Here is a 19,235-nt window from a genome sequence, read left to right on the forward strand (position 1 = left end):
GAGTAAGTATTTAAAAACGGCCGCAAATGAAAAGTGGAACAAGTATTTTAAAACGGAGGGAGTAGGCCCTTAGATTTGTATAATTTTTACTTGATTATAGATTTACATATAGGTATACCACTGAAAACATATATTGACAAATATAAAGTGAGAAACGTTGCAAATTAAAGAACACGAAAGTAGTAGTACAAACTGAGTAGATACTCCCTCCGTTTTTAAATATTTGTTCCACTTTCCTTTTTTGGCCATTTTTAAATACTTACTCCATTTCCTTATATGGAAAGTTTTTACAATATTTAATTCATTTCTACCACCTAGTGGACCCAACAAATATCATATTTTATTCATTTCATATTCTCTCACCTCCAATTTCTCCACTACTTTTGCTTTTTACAATTTTTTATTCTTCCACCAACCCCACTACCTCCATATTTTATTACTTTCTCCAATTTCTTCTAAAACTCCGTGCATGAAGAAATGAAGCAAGTATTTAAAAACGGAAGAAGTATTAAATAATAGAAAATGATTATGTACATAGCCTATAGGACTTCATACAACTACTCCCTCCGTTTTAAGTTACTCGCAACAATTAACAAAAATGGCCGTTTCACATTACTTGCAACAAAACTTTTTCTTTCCTATTTTAGTAAGTTTTTGTGTGTGATTTTACAAAATTACCCTTACTTTTTTTTATTAAACACCCTAATTAAACTACTGATTTTAACTTATTAAGTTAAACCCTAACATTAACCTAACTTCATTCTTTCCCCCAAAACCATTCCTCTCCCATCTCAACCCACCACCCATAACTCTCACCGGCAATGACAAAACCATAGATTCACCACCGTCACCGGAAGTCGCTGTCGATTTCCCTTTTTTATGGCCGCCTCCATTTTCACTCTCTTCCTTTTCTTGTTGTTTTGTAATTGCCGATGAGAGTTGTGGGTTTCGGATTTTAGGGTTTCGGGTTTGGGTTCAAGGTCGTGGGTTGTGGATTTTGGGGTTGTGGGTTCGTGGGTTGTGGATTTCGTGGATGTGGGTGTGGGTTCGGGTGTTGTAGATGGTGGATCTGGGTTCGGGGGTTGTGGGTGGTGGATTTGGGTTCGTGGGTTGTGGGTTTCGGGGTTGTGGGTTCGTGGATTTTGGGTGGTGTTCAGGGGTTGTGGATGGTGGGTTTCGGGGTTGTAGGTTGTGGTTCTGGGTTTCGTGGGTTGTGGGTATCGAGGTTGTGGGTGGTACTAGGTGGTGGTTGCGGGTGGTTTCGTTGTGCTAGATGGTGGTGTTGGGGGGTTTCGTAGTGCTAGCAGGTGCTGGACTGGTGGTGCTTGGTGGTGGTGTTGGGTGGTTTCATGGTCTAGGTGGTGGACTGGCGGTGCTAGCCTGCTAGGTGTTGGTGGTGGATTGTTGGTGTAAGGTTTTGGGTTGATTAACACTTAAGTATATCCCTTGTTTTTCGTTAAACATGCTTCGGATTTTTTGCCTAGGAGTCCGCAATTCCCTAGTTTGTTGCGAGTAACCTGAAACGGAGGGAGTATATAAGGGGTTAGAAATGGAAAAAACAATTAAAAATCACATTATTTACACTAATTTGCGCATAATTATGTCATGCATTTCTAGATTATTATCAAACTAGAAAATATATTTATTTGTAGCACTACACGCTACATATATTATTAATTATTATCCTTTAAAAACCTGATGATTATTATGCTGGATTGCCGACTTGCCGTCAAAAAAAAGCATGAGCAGGAGTATTAATTTGTGGTCTTAAGTGAACAACGGACTAATCACAATCATAGGTACTTTATATTGGTTGGAAGTCATGGGACACCTAGGTTACCGATTAATAGAACGAAATTTCATGCACTTTGAAAAGGATGACTTAATTAATGCACTAAGAAGAGCACATCTTATGAACACGGCAATTCTATAAATTGTGTGGTGTAGACATTTTTTTTAACTTTTATACTTCATATTGGGGTGAGTTTGGTTGAGTACGATTTACTAAAAAGATTGACATTGAAGTTGAGTATAAGTTTATAATATTTCATACTTATTATTATTGTAATGAGGAAAAGAGTAACCGCTAAAATTGGGATGTAATTGTGATATTAATCATGCTAGTGTGGTCCTAAACGAAATTGATGGCCTAAATCTTGGTAGCCTTTATTTAGCCACCGAAAGAGACCCATGCTTCAACCCTATGTCACTATGTGTGGCTATTATGTCAAAAAGTGAAAAGAAAACGAAAGGGAAAGACTCAATTTTGAAACTCCTTTGTCCAAAGATTAATTTTGTGTTTTGCTAAGTCTAGACAACAAATCAAATTTTGTAACCGTCAAGTTTAATGGTAAAGATTATAACTCACAATATTAAATTTGTGAGAGAGACTTTCACTAAGGTTATTTATGGAGTGGGGATTTCCTTCAACTTTTCTCCAATATTCTTGTGGGTATGATCTTGTTGTGTCAGACTGTCAGTGTGTCTTGTGCTAAAGCAAACTAAGGTCACCAAGCCTATATAGGCCTAGAAACAGTCGTACTACATAAGGCTCGTGTCGATCATGATGAGCCCATACACATGTTATCCAATATATTATGCCATGCCAGCAAACCTCCTTTTTACATTTTTATTAAAGTGGTACAAAAATGAGCAAGTCAACCTGTCATATTTATGCTAGATTTATGTCAAATCTTGAGAATGATATTCATGCACAGCTCAAAACGATCCACCCGCATACCTCTCATACCATCATGTCGGGTTTGTGTTGGGCTTGTGCTGCATCAAGCCATTTTCATGTGTCATATTTAATTGACCTTCTAGCCGGCCCAACCCATCATGTTCAACTCTATTGCTAACTTAATCACCATGATCTATGCAAGTTTCAATCGGTTTAGAGTAATTCTTATATGTATGTAACTAAAAATAAAGAGAATAGGTAAAAAAAAAGGGGGTTTTCTATAGAGTAACCCTGTTTTTTTTCACTTTTCTACGTTGTGCCCTAATATATATCACTTTCTACAATGTAACCTGTGGGGAATAAATTTCAGCGTTAACCCCTTGCTTGAACCCCACTGTGATCATACACTTAAGTACGGTGGCGTCCAAAAGGGAAGAAGATAGAGCAAAAGAGTCGCCAACAAGTTTTAGGAACTTGTAAACCATTCACAGGGTGAAGGTTACACCCCTTAACGATCCAAGAGATCGTCAACTCCATAAGGTCTAGAACCAAATAAGGGTTCGGGGATGAAGGTACAAATCCAACCTAAAAGAGATTGAACCTGCCCTAATAATTGGCCTCTACTTTATTCAGATCGTATTCATGTGCGCTTTTTGACTAACATGCAATCAATAGGATTAACCCTAAACCTGTTTAATCTATGTTGGTTGAATATAATGCACAAACAAAACTATTATTGGCGATCACTTGAAATCATAATCAAATTAACCCTAAACAAGATTATTAATTATCTTATTAAGCGTGATTACAAGTACCAATTCCCTTTAAACATGCATAAAAAGGCATGATCAAGCAATAAATAAATATCAAACAACATAATCATAATAAATAAATTATATTTGAAATAATAATGATAATAATCATAAATAAAATAACCATCGTATTAATAATAATTAAAATAATTATCATAAATAAAATAATCATCATCGAAATAATAATATTCATAATATTCATAATCATCATAAATTATAACAATTATAATCATAATCATGTTCATGTTAATATTAAAGCATAATAATAGCAAGATCCTAGGCATGATACTAACAAGATTAATAACAAACTCTAGCATGTCACTAAACAATAAAAATCAAAGCTTTAACCCTAACATGATACTAACAATCATAAATATTAGGAAGAATATAAAAGGCGTCATAACAATCATGTTTGATATTAAAGTTACCCTAGACATGATACTAGGAATATCATAGTAACAATTTAAACATGATTTCTACATCATAACATCAATAAAACCATTAAAGTACTTACTTTGATGCCTCGTACCTCTTTCTAATAACAAAATACACACGTTAGTAACTTCAAGGAAAATAATAAAAACAATTAAATTAAATAATTGAAATAGAGATTTGGGACCAAACCCTCAGAAATTAAACCTTTCACGTCTAGGCCGAAGGCAACTTCGAATATGGCTAGGTGTTTCTAGATCTTGCGAATGCGGAATTTTGTATGTAAAAGACTAGTTTAGAAAAGAGAAAGAAAGAGAGAGATGGTGAATGATTAAAGAGAATGAGAGAATTAATGATTGCGAATGAAAACTGGTTGTAGGTGAATATAATTGAAAACTGATTGTTGATGAATGAAAACGGAGTTTTTAATACGTTATTTATAGAGAAAATCAGCCAAAAAGATAAAATTAACAAAACAGAATATTGGCGCACAGAAAAACGAACCAGCGGCAACGCTGGCTGTTGGCGCCAGGCGCCAACACTAGCGCCAGGCGCTAAGCGTAGCGCCAGGCGCTACAGCTGGCGTTTGGCGCTGACTTCAAATTTTCACGCGTTTTCTAAAATCAGATAAATATTGCCGTACAGGAGGATAAAATCATATCTTTCCTCAAAAAAAAAGCTCTTTGATTTTAATTAAAACTCTGAAAAGTCAATAAAAGTCAATTTATCAATGCTAATTGAATTAGGAATGAAAAGAACCTTCTAGAAGAATCTAGAAGACTAAAATCATTCCTAATTGCATTAGGAATGGTAAATCATATTAGGCCCTCCCCTAGATCATTGGGCTGCATATAAGGCTCAAACCGAGCCCAGTTTAGTAAATTGGCCATAACTTCCTCAATATTCATCGGAATTGGGCTTATAATATATCGTTGGAAAGCACTTGTCAAGCCCCATCCAACTACACTACTATTGGACCCATATCATGGACCAACCAAATTGGATTGGCTGTTTTCTTAAAATAAGTTTTCAAAAACAAAGAGAAGAGAAAAGAAAATAAAACTTTCCGCAACACTAAACTTTCCACAATTTTGCTTCATTCGATTATGATTCGACGCGAAAGGTGCTCATCACTGGGTTTGGTTTTGGGGAGACACAAATGGGTGTCTACAGAACCCCAATATATTTTTTGTTTCCATACGGTAACCTTGCTGTTATCCTGCCGTTAAAAAATTCCGTTAGTGGGGCCCACTCTCCATTATTAGTATTTTTTTATCGATTTGCATGTTAAAAAATATTTCGTTAAAAGTTTCGGGGGCTATTTTGGCCCTTAAGAGTCCAAATTGAGCTCAGATTTGGCAAAAAAATAACGTAAATAGCTCATTTTGATTATTAAGAAATGTCTCGATTTACTTGTTCACATTTTAACACACAAAACGAGGCATTTACGTTATTTTTTTTGCCAAATTTGAGCTCAAATTGAACCCCTAAGGACCAAAATAGCCCTCGAAACCTTTGACAGAATTTTTTCAACGTGCAAATCGATAAAAAAATTATTAATAATGGAGATGGGCCCCACTAACGGAATTTTTTTAACGGCAAGGTTACCGTATGGAAACAAAAAATATATTGGGGTTACAGTGCATAAAGTGATAGATGTTAGGGCACAACGTAGAAAAGTGAAAAAAACAGGGTTACTATATAGAAAAACCCAAAAAAAATTGTATCACAGTATATTTTGTGTTGCGGCCATCTTGTTTTTGAATTTTTATTACCTCTACATCTATACTAGTACTTCCTCTATTTTCTTTTAAATGTAACACACCTTCTCGGCACGTACTTTAAGGAAGAGTTTTAGTAATGTAAAAGGATAAATTAATCTAAAAAATTTATACATGTATTACCTAAACCTTCTATAGTCTTTGTGTTGAAATTATTTTGATAAAGTAGCTCGTTTACCTAGTTTAATCATCTCCTAAAAAAGTGTGTCAAAAAGGTGTGTTAAAAATGGGTGTTGTATTTAAAAGAAAACAGAGGAGGTATTTAACAACTCTAACCGGGAAAGCCACATTCTTCATCCTATACTAAGGGCTACATTTCTTCTTACATTATTAATTTTTTATCACATAATTTTTTTTTAATCAATATATATATTAAAACTCATGGCAAGACATGATGTTTTGCCATGTGTCAACAATTTTTCCATTTGGCATATGATGTGTCGTTGCCAAATCATACCATATCATTAATTATTGAAAAACTCTATGCATTAACTTTCATGTATTAATGTTAAGTTTAATTAAAAAACTCTTCATATGCATGACAATTTCCCTTGGACTATAATTCCTTAATAATTACATAATAATAAAGTTTGTAAGAAATTAAACATTACTCCATTTTTATTTTGTGCATTAACTCATAAAATTGTAATCATAGAGTAAAAGATTTCTGTGCATTATGGAGTAGTACATATTTTGACATCAAATTTATAATTTTTTTTTTTTGAAGAAAAAATTTATAAAGATTTGATTTATCATATTTTTATGATTTTACTGTAAAAAAAAATTATTCTTATAATCAAACCAACTCATACAAGCAACAAACTACTAAACCTATCATATTAAATAATTATAAAAAAAACCACCACTTAAACAAACAAGTCAAAATATATATCGTTCGATTAAAGTAATAAATTTATAATGACCCGGGGCATCGCCCGGGCCAATAACTAGTTTTTTCATTAAACTTAATATAATTCATCTTCTATGTACACTTCATTTTCATCTCCCCTTTTCAATTCAATTCAACCTTAAGCTTTTCCTTTTCTCTCTTTAATTTTAACCCCTCCGTCTTCATAATTTAAGCCTCATTTTTAATTAAAGTTCCAAAAATTTAATTTCATTAATCATGTTTCTGATTACACATTATAATCATAATGACTTATTGATATTTCATTACTCTATACAAATTTCTATGAATAATTTGTGCATTGCACAGGCAAGAAGGCTAGTTGTTTCAAAATTTCAATGCCCACACTTTTACACTTCATTGTAATTATAGAATTTTATCTACCAATAAATGTATTGATTCCTTCATGATTCTTCATCCTTCTCATATCACTCGCAAAATTTTATTTTTTATACTATATACACTTGACAAACTTTTATTTAATTAATATAGTTATTGGTCCATATGTAAGATGTTGTTGGATCTATTTTAATGTATACTTTTTGTAGACACCCATTTGTGTCTCCCCAAAACCAAACCCAGTGATAAGTACCTTTTACGTCGAATCATAATCGAATGAAGTGAAAGTGTAGAAAGTCTAGTGTTGCGGATAGTTTTAATTTCTTTTATTTTCTCTCTGTTTTTGAAAACTTATTTTAAGAAAACAGTCAATCCAGTTTGGTTGGTCCATGATATGGGTCCAATGGTAGTGTAGTTGGATGGGGCTTGACAAGAGCTTTCCAACGATATATTATAAGCCCAATTCCGATGAATATTGAGGAAGTTATGGCCAATTTACTAAAATGGGTCCGGTTTGAGCCTTATATACGGCCCAATGATCTAGGGGAGGGCCTAATATGATTTATCATTCCTAATGCAATTAGGAATGGTTTTAGTTTTCTAGATTCTTCTAGAAGGTTCTTTTCGTTCCTAATTCAATTAGCATTGATAAATTGACTTTTGTTGACTTTTCAGAGTTTTAGTTAAAATCAAAAAGCATTTTTGAGGAAAATATACGATTTTATCCTTCAGTACGACAAACTAATCTGATTTTCGAAAACGCGTCAAAAACAGGCCTGGCACCTGACTCCAGGCATTGGCGCCTGGAACCAGGCCTGGCGCCTGGTGCTAGCCATTGGCGCCTGGCGCCAATAAGCTGGTGCTGGCGCCAGCTCTGTTTTGCGTGCGCCAATCTCCTTTTGCGTGCGCCAAGTACTCTGTTTTGATATTTTATCTTTTTGGCTGATTTCTCTATAAATAACGTATTAAAAACTCCGTTTTCATTCACCAATTATCATCAACAATCAGTTTTAATTAGCATTCGCCTACAATCAGTTTTCATTCATTAATTCTCTTAATTCCCTTAATCATTCATCTTTCTTTCTTTCTCTAAACTTTGTTTTCACATACAAAATTCCGCATTCGCAAGATCTAGAAACACCTAGCCATATTCGAAGTTGCCTTCGCCCTAGACGTGAAAGGTTTAATTTTTGAGGGTTTGGTCCCAAATCTCTATTTCAATTATTTAATTTAATTGTTTGTTTATTATTTTCCTTGAAGTTACTGACGTGTGTATTTTGTAATTAGAAAGAGGTACGAGGCATCAAAGTAAGTGCTTTAATGGTTTTTATTGATGTTATGATGTAGAAATCATGTTTATATTGCTTCCTATGTTCTTCCTAATATTTATGATTGTTAGTATCATGTTAGGGTTAAAGATTTGATTTTTAATGCTTAGTGACATGCTAGGGTTTGTTATTAATCTTGTTAGTATCATGCCTAGGATCTTGCTATTATTATGCTTTAATATTAACATGATTATGATTATGATTATAATTATAATTGTTATAATTTATGATGATTATGAATATTATTATTATTATTATTATTATTATTATTATTTTGCTGATGATTATTTTATTTATGATTATTATTGTCTTGATTGTGATTATAATTTTATAATGATGATTATTATTATTGTTATGATTATTATTTATGATGATTAATTTATTATGTTGCTTGATATTTATTGTTATTGCTTGATCACGCCTTTTTATGCATGTTTAAAGGGAATTAATACTTATAATCACGCTTAATAAGATATTTAATAATCTTGTTAAGGTTAATTTGGATTATAATTTCAAGTGATCGCCAATAATAGATTTATTCGTGCATTAATATTCAACCAACATAGATAAACAGGTTTAGGGTTAAACCTAATGATTGTATGTTAGTCAGAAAGCGCACATGAATACGATCAGAATACAGTAGAGACCTATTATTAGGGCAGGTTCAATATCTTTTAGGTTGGATTTGTACCTTCATCCCCGAACCCTTATTTGGTTCAAGACCTTATGGAGTTGACGATCTCTTGGATCGTTAAGGGGTGTAACCTTCACCTCATGAACGATTTACAAGTTCCTAAAACTTGTTGGCGACTCTTTTGCTCTATCTTCTTCCCTTTTGGACGCCACTGTACTTTAGTGTATGATCACAGTGGGGTTCAAGCTAGGGGTTAACGCTTGAAATATTCCCTATAGTTTTCAATGGAAAAAGTTTACAAATGTCGTCATTGGATAAGATAACTAATTAAAAATAGAAATATTAAATTAAAATAAACATGCATTAACGGTGTGTTTGGATTGAAGGAAATTAGGGGGGGAGGGGAAGAGGGAAGATAAATGGAGAGATGTGATATCTTTCATTTGGATAACAAATGAGAAAAGGAGGGAATTGGAGGGGAGAGAAGTGGAGGGATTAAATTGTAGGAAAATGATCCCTCATACAATGGAGAAATTTGGAAGGAAAACTCACCATTCTTCCCTCCTCTTCTCCTCCCTCCCTTTCTTTTTCTTCCTCTTTCTTTATCCAAACACGTTGTAATTATTTCGATCGATCCGTGATTTTGACATGTATTTCCAAATTAACACTATTTTAGGAAGTATTTTAAATACTCATCTAACACGCTGAGGTATTTAGTAGCAAGATCTTTTTCAAATATTAACCTTTATAATATTTACAAATATATAGTTAATAGTATTAATGGTGAAAATTGTGTTTTGTGTATAAAAAAATATTTTCGGTTAGAATGTTGCAACTTGCAAGTAATTTATTAATCAATAATAGATTAATAGTTCTTCCCAATCCAATTTTTCTAGATCACTATATGTAGACATTGTAGATAAGTTGAAAATTTCTACCAGGATAAAATCCCTTACACATTAACCTGACTTGTGTTAGGAGACTTGAGACTTTAAAAATGGCACAAATTCCCCAAAAGGCAGGTATATAATATATATTAATTTGTTGTAAAGCGGGTTAAACTTATGTTAAAAATACTTTTTGTTAAAAGTACTTAATGTTATCTTTTATACTGCAAAAGTTATTATTTTTCTATTAATAAACTTTATCTTACAAAAAACTTATAATGTATTAGAGTAATCATATTAGTCTTTCTAGCATGTAATCACGTATTTATAAGAAATTACACATTAAAATAAAATTTAAACCAACGACAAATTAAAAGTTACACTTTAAGTGGTTAAAGTTACATTAAAATAGTTAAAGTTAATGACTGTTTTACAATAAAATTAATGTACACTCGTTGTACACAAGACTTATTCTAAAGATGGGGGAAGAGTAAAAGATCTCTTTCCACAAAACATCTTTATCAAAGACTGAATCCTTAGTCTTTAAATTGAAAGGTACGTTTTTAAAGGCCTGTTCTATTCAGCTTGTTTTCAGTTCACTTCAGTTCAATTCAGCTTCAATAAATTTAGTTCTGTTTTTTTTTTTCTTCTCGCATAAAATATTCAGTTCAGTTTAGCTCAATCCAGTTTAGCCAATCAGATTAGGCCTGACCCTAACTTAGCTCGTTTATGGAATACATAACCAATTAGTGGTTCGTGGAGGCGGATGTACAATGCGCATGGTGCATCCACTCAAAAAAAAAAAGCGGAAAGAACATTGTATAAAGATGTAAAGAACATTTAGTTAAGGTGAAAAGAACATGTTATACAATTGTAAAAATTAAAGAAATGAACATAACACTATCTTATAAAGAACATCATCTTCAACCTTTGTCACATTATTCTCAAATTCAACATCTATATCCAGATTCATCAAATTTTAAAAAGGAAAATAAACAATGAATTTTATGATTACAAAATATTCTAATTCAAATCTAAAGTAACACAATTAAAGAAAAATAAATACAAAATTTCATTCAAAATTACCTTGGATTTTTGATTAACAAATCCACATATTTACCTTCAATTCATTAAAAATCACTCCATTAACAAAACAATGATTAAAAACACCACGAAACTCGATCTAAATGCTCAGCCATCATCTTCTATTAGAATAATTTATTTTTCTCTATAAATTTTCTATTTCTCTCTCTAAAAAATTCAACCAAGTGAAATTAAATATGAGAAAATGTACAAGTTTTTAAATTGAGATTGGGAAATAATTACCAAAACTCTTCATCTATGGGTTAAATAATTCATTTAAAGATTGAAAAGCTAGATGTTCTTTAAAAAAAATACTATTATGTTTTTTTTTGTTTGTTGAATAAAAATAATATTCATTACATTATATTATCATACTCTTTATTAAAATTACGGATGTTCTTTAAATATATACAAAGAACATAAAACTAGATGTTTTTTTAACAAAATAGTTATATGTTCTTTACAAAACAACTATACATTCATTACAAAACAACCATATATGATGTTCTTTATAAAATAACTATATATTCATTACAAAATAACTATATGTTCATTTTGAACAACTATATATTTATTTTGCCTTTTTCAAGGAAAATCGGATGTACGGAGTATGGTGCATCCGCCTTCATGATAAAAATTTCAATACACAACTCCATATCTCATTGGATGACGGCAGTTATCGGACGAAAAATTGTAGTGGTAGTACCGGTAAGAATAATGAATGGAAAGAAGCAACATCGAATCCAAGCATGTTATCCTTAGTACACTAATAAAGATATTTGGGACCCACTATGATCTACTTTTCTGTTATCAGACCATTCAAACACGATTATCAATAACACAACATCTCCTTCCTTCCTCCTCTGGCTTTATCCATCATTTTATGATTCTTTCTTTATAAAACCAAACCTAAACACTAATAAAGTTTCCGACACCACCGAGATTAGTACAGTGTTTGTTTTAATATTTTACATTTTATAATATTATGCCAATTAAACGTTTCCAAAGGATTGGAATTGGGAGTTGGATAGTAGTTGATTCTTCTGCTTACATTCCATCATACAAGTGAATACAAATTAATGCTTTTAATTTGTTCTACAGATTATATAGTGAAACATTTCCTTATTCACATATGTTGTTTATTTTGTAAGAATTTGATCAAATCATATTTATTGATATTGTTTATAGTTAGCAATCTCTTGATTCATTCTTTAGGTTGATAGTCAAAGATATCCCTTATTCTTTGCTAATGTACCTAGACAAGTACTCTAATGCATCTAGTCGTATTATATTGCTTATTCATGTACTATATATACTCATGGAATCACATCAATATAGAAAAAGCTTTCCAACATTCTCTTTTCTCATAACTCTATCATATTTCACTTTCACTTTATTAGATGAATAGTGAAAAAAGTCAAAACTTTCACTTAATTATATATAAAGGGAGTATTGTAATTCACCAATTTTAAACTACCTGATACGTTATTTATACAAAAGCATTACTGTAATTCATAGGTTTTAAATTACTTAATACATTTTGGTTTTTAACATTGTTTTTGTGATACAATCCGCATATTTGAAAAAAAGAAGTTATATTAGATTTTGTTAGATTCCCTTCAATCCATAATACGAGTATCAAAAATTTAACTTCCTAATGATATTTAATTATTGATAATTAAAGATATCTATTCGTGCTATATATATTAAAAAGCGTTTCAAAGTAAGTCCACACCTCACATGGTATTCTCTCGGCTTCCTTTGTGGTTTAATATCAATTTCAAAGATTATTAGAAGGTTAACCGTTAAACTATGTTATCTGATGTGTCATTTATAGCAAAGAAAATAAATGACATGTAATAGTAGGGTTGAATCGTGAAATTTATGGGCAATTATTGTTATACATATAATAACGAATTTGAGGCGTCGTCCGAGCCCAACAGCTAATAAGATAACATATGCATTTCTACGTGCTTTGTACATGAGTAATTAAGAAAGTATGTCATTAGTTGTATAACTTTATCATACTATTGTACATGTATTGTCAAAGATTGTTAACCTTACTCTAAAGACAACATACATATTCAGATTCTAAAGATTACTACACAGTAAAACACGCTTTTAGAAACTCTTTTCTATACTTTTCATTTATTCTCTCTATACATGACTACAACTACATTTAAAATGAAAATTATATATGCGGTATAGTTATATTGAAACGGAGGGAGTATGATAATTTCGGTGAGAACATAAAATAATGATATTCATTAAGGTGGCAACGAACAAACAATAGCACCTTCCACTAAAAAAGAAACCAACAAAAAACATATAGAATTATTCCAGCTCATCAACTTCAATAAGGCATAAACAGTCTCATGCAGCAATAATCATGTCCCACTCAAATAATGCTTTTTGTCCATTTTACTAATTACAATATTAATCTTTCTCACTAATTTCAGATCTCTGCTTTGCTTTGACTACCCCACTTAAGAAAATGACGGTTTTGCCCTTCTCTCTTTCTCTCTCCTCACCACCAATAGTACAACGTAGTCCCATAGATAGTGGCATAGTGTTTATGGAATTAAGTGGATGGACCATTATACATTTATACCGGTAGATAAATGAGAATCACAGAATTCTCATTAGATTTTATTTTTTACACTGTAATATATCATAAAGCAAAAGGGTATCGTTAAAAATTTGGAAAAAGACGTGGTTTTAAGTTCATCTCTTTTATAGGTATAACACAATTTACATTAACATGACTTAAATTTATTGCGTAAGTTTTTTACTCAATATGAATACAAATCAATTTCGATTTGATTTGGTTGGATACATTTGTCATATTGCTCATATGCAATTGTTCTTGTCATTCTTGTAAGAGGAAATATAATTATGTCTAATTTGATGAACAATCCAAAGCTAAACACAAACATATTCCTTATGCTTTGCTATTTTTAATTCACTACTTTTGACTATTAGTTTTACAATTGCATTCCGTGTATATATAGAATTTGTTAGAATGAAAAATGAGAAAACCACTAATATCCTTACACATCATTTTGGTTTAAAATTCAAATTCACTTCTGTTTATATTCTCAACGTTCTCATATTTTGACAATGATATGGGCAAGGATATTAGTGGCTTTCTCATTTTCTCATTACTCGTTCTAGCAACATGCTATGCTCTTAACATTGCAAATTGACTAATCTCAATATCTGTTTCAAAATATTACAGTTTGATAACTTTTGCTATATGGAATATAATAAATGTTAATAGCTCTACTATAAATAAAAAATGTCGATGGTTAAAAATATGCACTAATAAATGTAAATATTTTTGATAAATTTTCATAAAAAAAAAAGAAAAATATCATTATAATTAAATAAAGTACATTGTTGAATTAGACCAAATTTCAATCCTCATGATTTTCTATTTTTCTTGATAAGTATTTACGGGCTAGACACTTGAGAATAAAGAGGTTAATTAAGGCCGTAAGGAAATCTCTACACCAAACACCCTCACTTGATAAGATTTGAACCGGCAAGCCAATACTTTGTAGTGTACTACTGCCTACTGCCCTACTGGTAATAATAGTTAATTAATTAAGCATAATATAACTACAAATATTATTATACTTCATAATAAAATACTGTAATAATAAAAAAACAAAAATACAGTTTTACATTAACTCAAAGCGTTGAAACTTTCTCTCTCTAGATCCGCCTAAGCGGCCCATATCATCCACCATGATTGCTACTATCCAAGCCTCACACCCCACCTCTTCTCTTCTTCTTTGCAGCTCACTATGAGCTTTCTCTCTCTAAAATCATGCAAATTTCACTTGGGTTTTTTCCTCCATTGAAGGAACCCATGGAAGTTCACTGTAAAATGAAGAAACTTGCTTTCATTTTTACACTCCTTTTCTCTCTTAACACAGTTATTTACAGTGTTACAGATCCTGGGGACCTTGCAGTTCTTAAAGAATTCAGAAAAAACCTGGAAAATCCTGAGCTTTTGAAATGGCCTGGTAATGGAGATTCTGACCCATGTGGAAATAAGTGGGAATTTGTGTTTTGTTCAGATGGAAGAGTTACTCAAATTCAAGCTAAGAATTTAGGGTTGAAGGGTACTTTGCCTCAAGATTTCAATAAATTGGAAATGCTTTCCAATTTGGGGCTTCAGAACAATGAATTAACTGGTATGATACCTTCTTTTAATGGGTTAAAAGAGTTGAAAAATGCATATTTAGATTTTAATAATTTTACTTCAATTCCTGCTGATTTCTTTGATGGGTTAGTTAGTTTGCAAGTAATGGCATTAGATCATAACCCAAATTTGAATGGTAGTAATGGTTGGTCTTTACCTGTTGGGTTGCAAGATTCAGCTCAGTTGGCTACTTTGTCATTGGTGTCTAGTAATTTGGTTGGTCCATTGCCTGATTACTTAGGTAGTTTGGGGTCATTGACCGAGCTTCGATTATCGATGAATCGAATCTCCGGTGGAATTCCATCGAGTTTTAATGGGTCGAATTTGCAGACATTGTGGTTGAATGGACAGGATGGTGGTGGGATGACTGGCACTCTTGATATTGTTGTGACAATGGAGTCATTAAATACTGTTTGGCTTCATGGGAATCAGTTTAGTGGGGTGATTCCTTACAATATTGGGAGGTTAGCTAGTTTAAAGAAACTTAATCTTAACTCAAATCAACTAGTTGGGTTGATTCCGGCTGGTTTGGCTGACATGGAATTGGATCAATTGGATCTAAACAATAACCATTTCATGGGTCCAATTCCGGAGTTTAAGACTAAGAATGTTACGTATGATTCGAATAACTTTTGTCAAAAGACTCAAGGAGCTCTTTGTGCTCCGGAAGTTATGGCACTTATTGAGTTCTTGGGTGGGTTAGAGTATCCATCAATCCTTAGTACTTCATGGTCGACTAATAACCCATGTGTTGGATGGTTGGGAGTGATTTGCAATGACAATAAACAGGTTAGTGTCATTAATTTGCCTAACCGTGGCCTTAATGGTACACTAAGTTCTTCGCTTGGGAAACTCAAATCCCTTCAAAAAATCATACTTGATAATAACAATATCACTGGTCAAGTTCCCTTGAATTGGACCTCTTTGCAGTCCCTCACAACAGTAGATTTGAGTAAAAACAAACTTTCCCCTCCATGGCCAAAATTTGGCAAAAATGTCAAAATTGTTATTGATGGTAATTCTCCACTTATTTTGCCCCCTCAATCACAACCTTCAGCACCTAATGGTCAATCCTCACCCTCCAAGGGCTCTGGCTCTTCCCATGACTCTTCACATGGCTCTTCTCAAGCATCTGAAACTAGAAGTCCTCCAAGATTTAATATGGTTGCAATCATAGCTCCTGTTGCAGCTTTGTCTGCCCTTTTGTTAATGGTAGTTCTTTTGTCTATTTACTTATGTAAAAGGAAGAAACATGTCCACCAAGCCCCAGAGTCATTTGTGATTCACCCAAGAGACCCTTCAGATACAGATAATGCTGTTAAAGTAGTTGTTGCTAATAACATCGCTGGCAATACATCCATTGGAAGCGGTTCTGGTAGTATGAATAGCAGCGGGATGGGTGAGTCCCATGTCATTGAAGCTGGAAATTTGGTCATATCAGTTCAAGTTCTCCGAAATGTGACCAAAAATTTTGCCCCTGAGAATGAGCTAGGTCGTGGTGGGTTTGGAGTTGTTTATCAGGGGGAATTGGAAGATGGAACTAAAATAGCTGTGAAGAGAATGGAAGCAGCTGTAATTAACAACAAAGCACTGGATGAATTCCAATCTGAAATTGCAGTCTTGTCTAAAGTCCGTCATCGACATTTGGTATCTCTTCTGGGATATTCAGTCGAAGGCAATGAGAGAATTTTGGTGTATGAGTATATGCCTCAAGGAGCTCTTAGCAGGCACCTCTTCCATTGGAAAACATACGATCTGGAGCCTCTATCGTGGAAAAGGAGGTTAAATATTGCTTTGGATGTTGCAAGAGGGATGGAATATCTTCATAGCTTGGCGCACCAAAGTTTCATACATAGAGACCTCAAACCTTCTAATATATTGCTCTGTGATGACTTCAGAGCGAAAGTTGCAGATTTTGGGCTGGTAAAACTTGCTCCTGATCAGGGGCAACAATCAGTGGTCACCAGGCTGGCTGGAACATTTGGATACTTGGCACCCGAATATGCTGGTAAGCTATCATTGTTCAACTTATTTTTGTAAAGCTTATTGGATTAAAAGTTGCAATATCAGCTTTTTAAGTTTTAACAGATAACATTCTTCCAATATGCATTAAGTTCATTAATTTATTCTTGAAGTTGTCATCTTGGAAGAATTGTGGAATACTGACATGCCTAATTAAACAGATACTGAATTGCTTAGATAAGATGGAGGAATATATATCTGTTGCTTTGTACTTTAAAAATTAACTAGGAAAAAAAAGGCATAGTAAAGTGGCTATACATATGCATCGTAAGTTATGGATAGATATTGATTTCATTATCTAATGGAATCTCCTCCTTGCCTTTTGGAAAAAAGGCATAATAGAGATTATAAGAAACAAAATATGGTATTTTGGCTTTCTTCACAGTGCAAAAGAATAGATGTCATACATGGAGTACTCATACATGGTCCTCATTGCTTTTCACTTCTTTCATTGTCATTCGGTCGTGGTTTCCCTTTCAAGCTGGTTGTTTTTTTTTTTTTTTTTTTTATAATAATTATGATGCCCTGAGACTAGTGCAGTAGTAGTACATATTTACCTTTAACGTCTAATACTGCAGCATTAGTTAACCATATGCTTGTCTGCTTCAGTCACAGGAAAAATCACGACGAAAACAGATGTTTTCAGCTTCGGTGTTGTGTTAATGGAGTTATTAATGGGAGTGATGGCACTTGATGACAAGAGGCCTGAGGAACAGCAGTACTTAGCAGCATGGTTCTGGCGGATAAAATCAGACAGAGAAAAGCTATTGGCTTCCATTGATCCAGTTCTTGATGTGAAAGGGGAAACAGTTGAGAGCATCGTAGCAATCGCAGAGTTAGCAGGCCACTGCACAGCCAGAGAGCCCAATCAACGGCCTGATATGGGCCATGCTGTCAACGTACTGGCTCCACTAGTCGAGATATGGAAACCGTGGGATGATGATTTTGAAGAATACTCTGGTATTGATTACAGTCTCCCACTAAATCAGATGGTGAAGGGATGGCAAGAAGCCGAGGGCAAAGACATGAGTTATGCAGATCTTGAAGATAGCAAGGGTAGTATTCCTGCTAGGCCTACTGGGTTTGCGGAATCCTTTACCTCTGCTGATGGTAGATAGAGAAGGGTTATTGTTGATATATGTTCTGTATTTTGTAGATATAGTTTGTTGTTTTCCTTATTCTCTTTGTGGTCTTCTCAAATCACTTGTGTTCATATCATTTAATGTTGTATTTGTTTTTTGATGTTAAAGTTGATAAAAGTTCAAGTGTACAACAGATCTCCCGTTCAAGTTTTCTTTTTTACGCAAAATTTTTGCAGTCAGTATATTGTATGATGGATATGTAATGAATTTCAGAATGTATGATAATGATTAAGGATGCCTTTCTCTTAAACCTGTTTATGCTATAGCTCAATACTCCAGGTGCCGAAAATCTGTATGTTTCATCTCCTCGATCATTACCATCACTCTATTAGGAAGTTTTGGGTAGTTTAAATTCAAAAACTATGTAAAAAGAACAAAATCTTACATTCACTAGTACCCCATACAATTTTGGCTTGAGATTATAAAAAGAAGCTCCATGCCATCAAGTGGTCAAGCAAGGTTGTAGTCTTGCAGAGTTGTAGACAAACTGAAGTTAATCCAAGAAAGTGTGATGAATTTTATAAAATTCAATTATTTTGGCAATTTCCATAATAGATTAATAGTTGTGATTCAATAATATAGAGATTTTTTTACCGAAGAAGATGAAGTTCACTGATTCTATAATTTAGGCCATGTTCACGTCACCTTAAAAAAAAAAATATTAAGTAAAAATAATTAAGTTCAGTTCAGCAAAATTATTTAAGTTCATGTACATTGATGCTTTTTTTTATTAGGATTTTTTTTTAATGTAAATTATTTTTCCATATATTGCAAAATATTGTCATACAAGATTTTTTTTATACTTCACATTCATTTTTTTTATGCATAACTTTTGTCTACACTTTTATCACATATTGTATAGTTATAAAATATATTTTTGTACATTTTTTTTTGTAGAGTATAAAATATTATGTCTTAATTGATAATATTGTAGTCGGTTAGATTTGGAAAACACTATACTTTATAAAAGGGTAACAA

The 19,235-nt window shown here is 32.8% G+C and overlaps 1 protein-coding gene across 1 annotated transcript; it reads left to right on the forward strand.

The window, feature by feature from the left end:
- Positions 1–14,520: 14,520 nt before the first annotated feature.
- On the forward strand, positions 14,521–18,507 carry LOC110735411 (receptor protein kinase TMK1-like). Its single transcript, XM_021915603.1, has 2 exons — positions 14,521–17,101; positions 17,725–18,507. Exons 1-2 carry the CDS (start codon positions 14,716–14,718, stop codon positions 18,231–18,233), a joined length of 2,895 nt encoding a protein of 964 aa, XP_021771295.1. The 5' UTR covers positions 14,521–14,715; the 3' UTR covers positions 18,234–18,507.
- Positions 18,508–19,235: the final 728 nt, after the last annotated feature.

Source organism: Chenopodium quinoa, unplaced genomic scaffold (genome assembly GCF_001683475.1).
Source record: "Chenopodium quinoa cultivar QQ74 unplaced genomic scaffold, ASM168347v1, whole genome shotgun sequence".
Taxonomy (NCBI): Eukaryota; Viridiplantae; Streptophyta; class Magnoliopsida; order Caryophyllales; family Amaranthaceae; genus Chenopodium; species Chenopodium quinoa.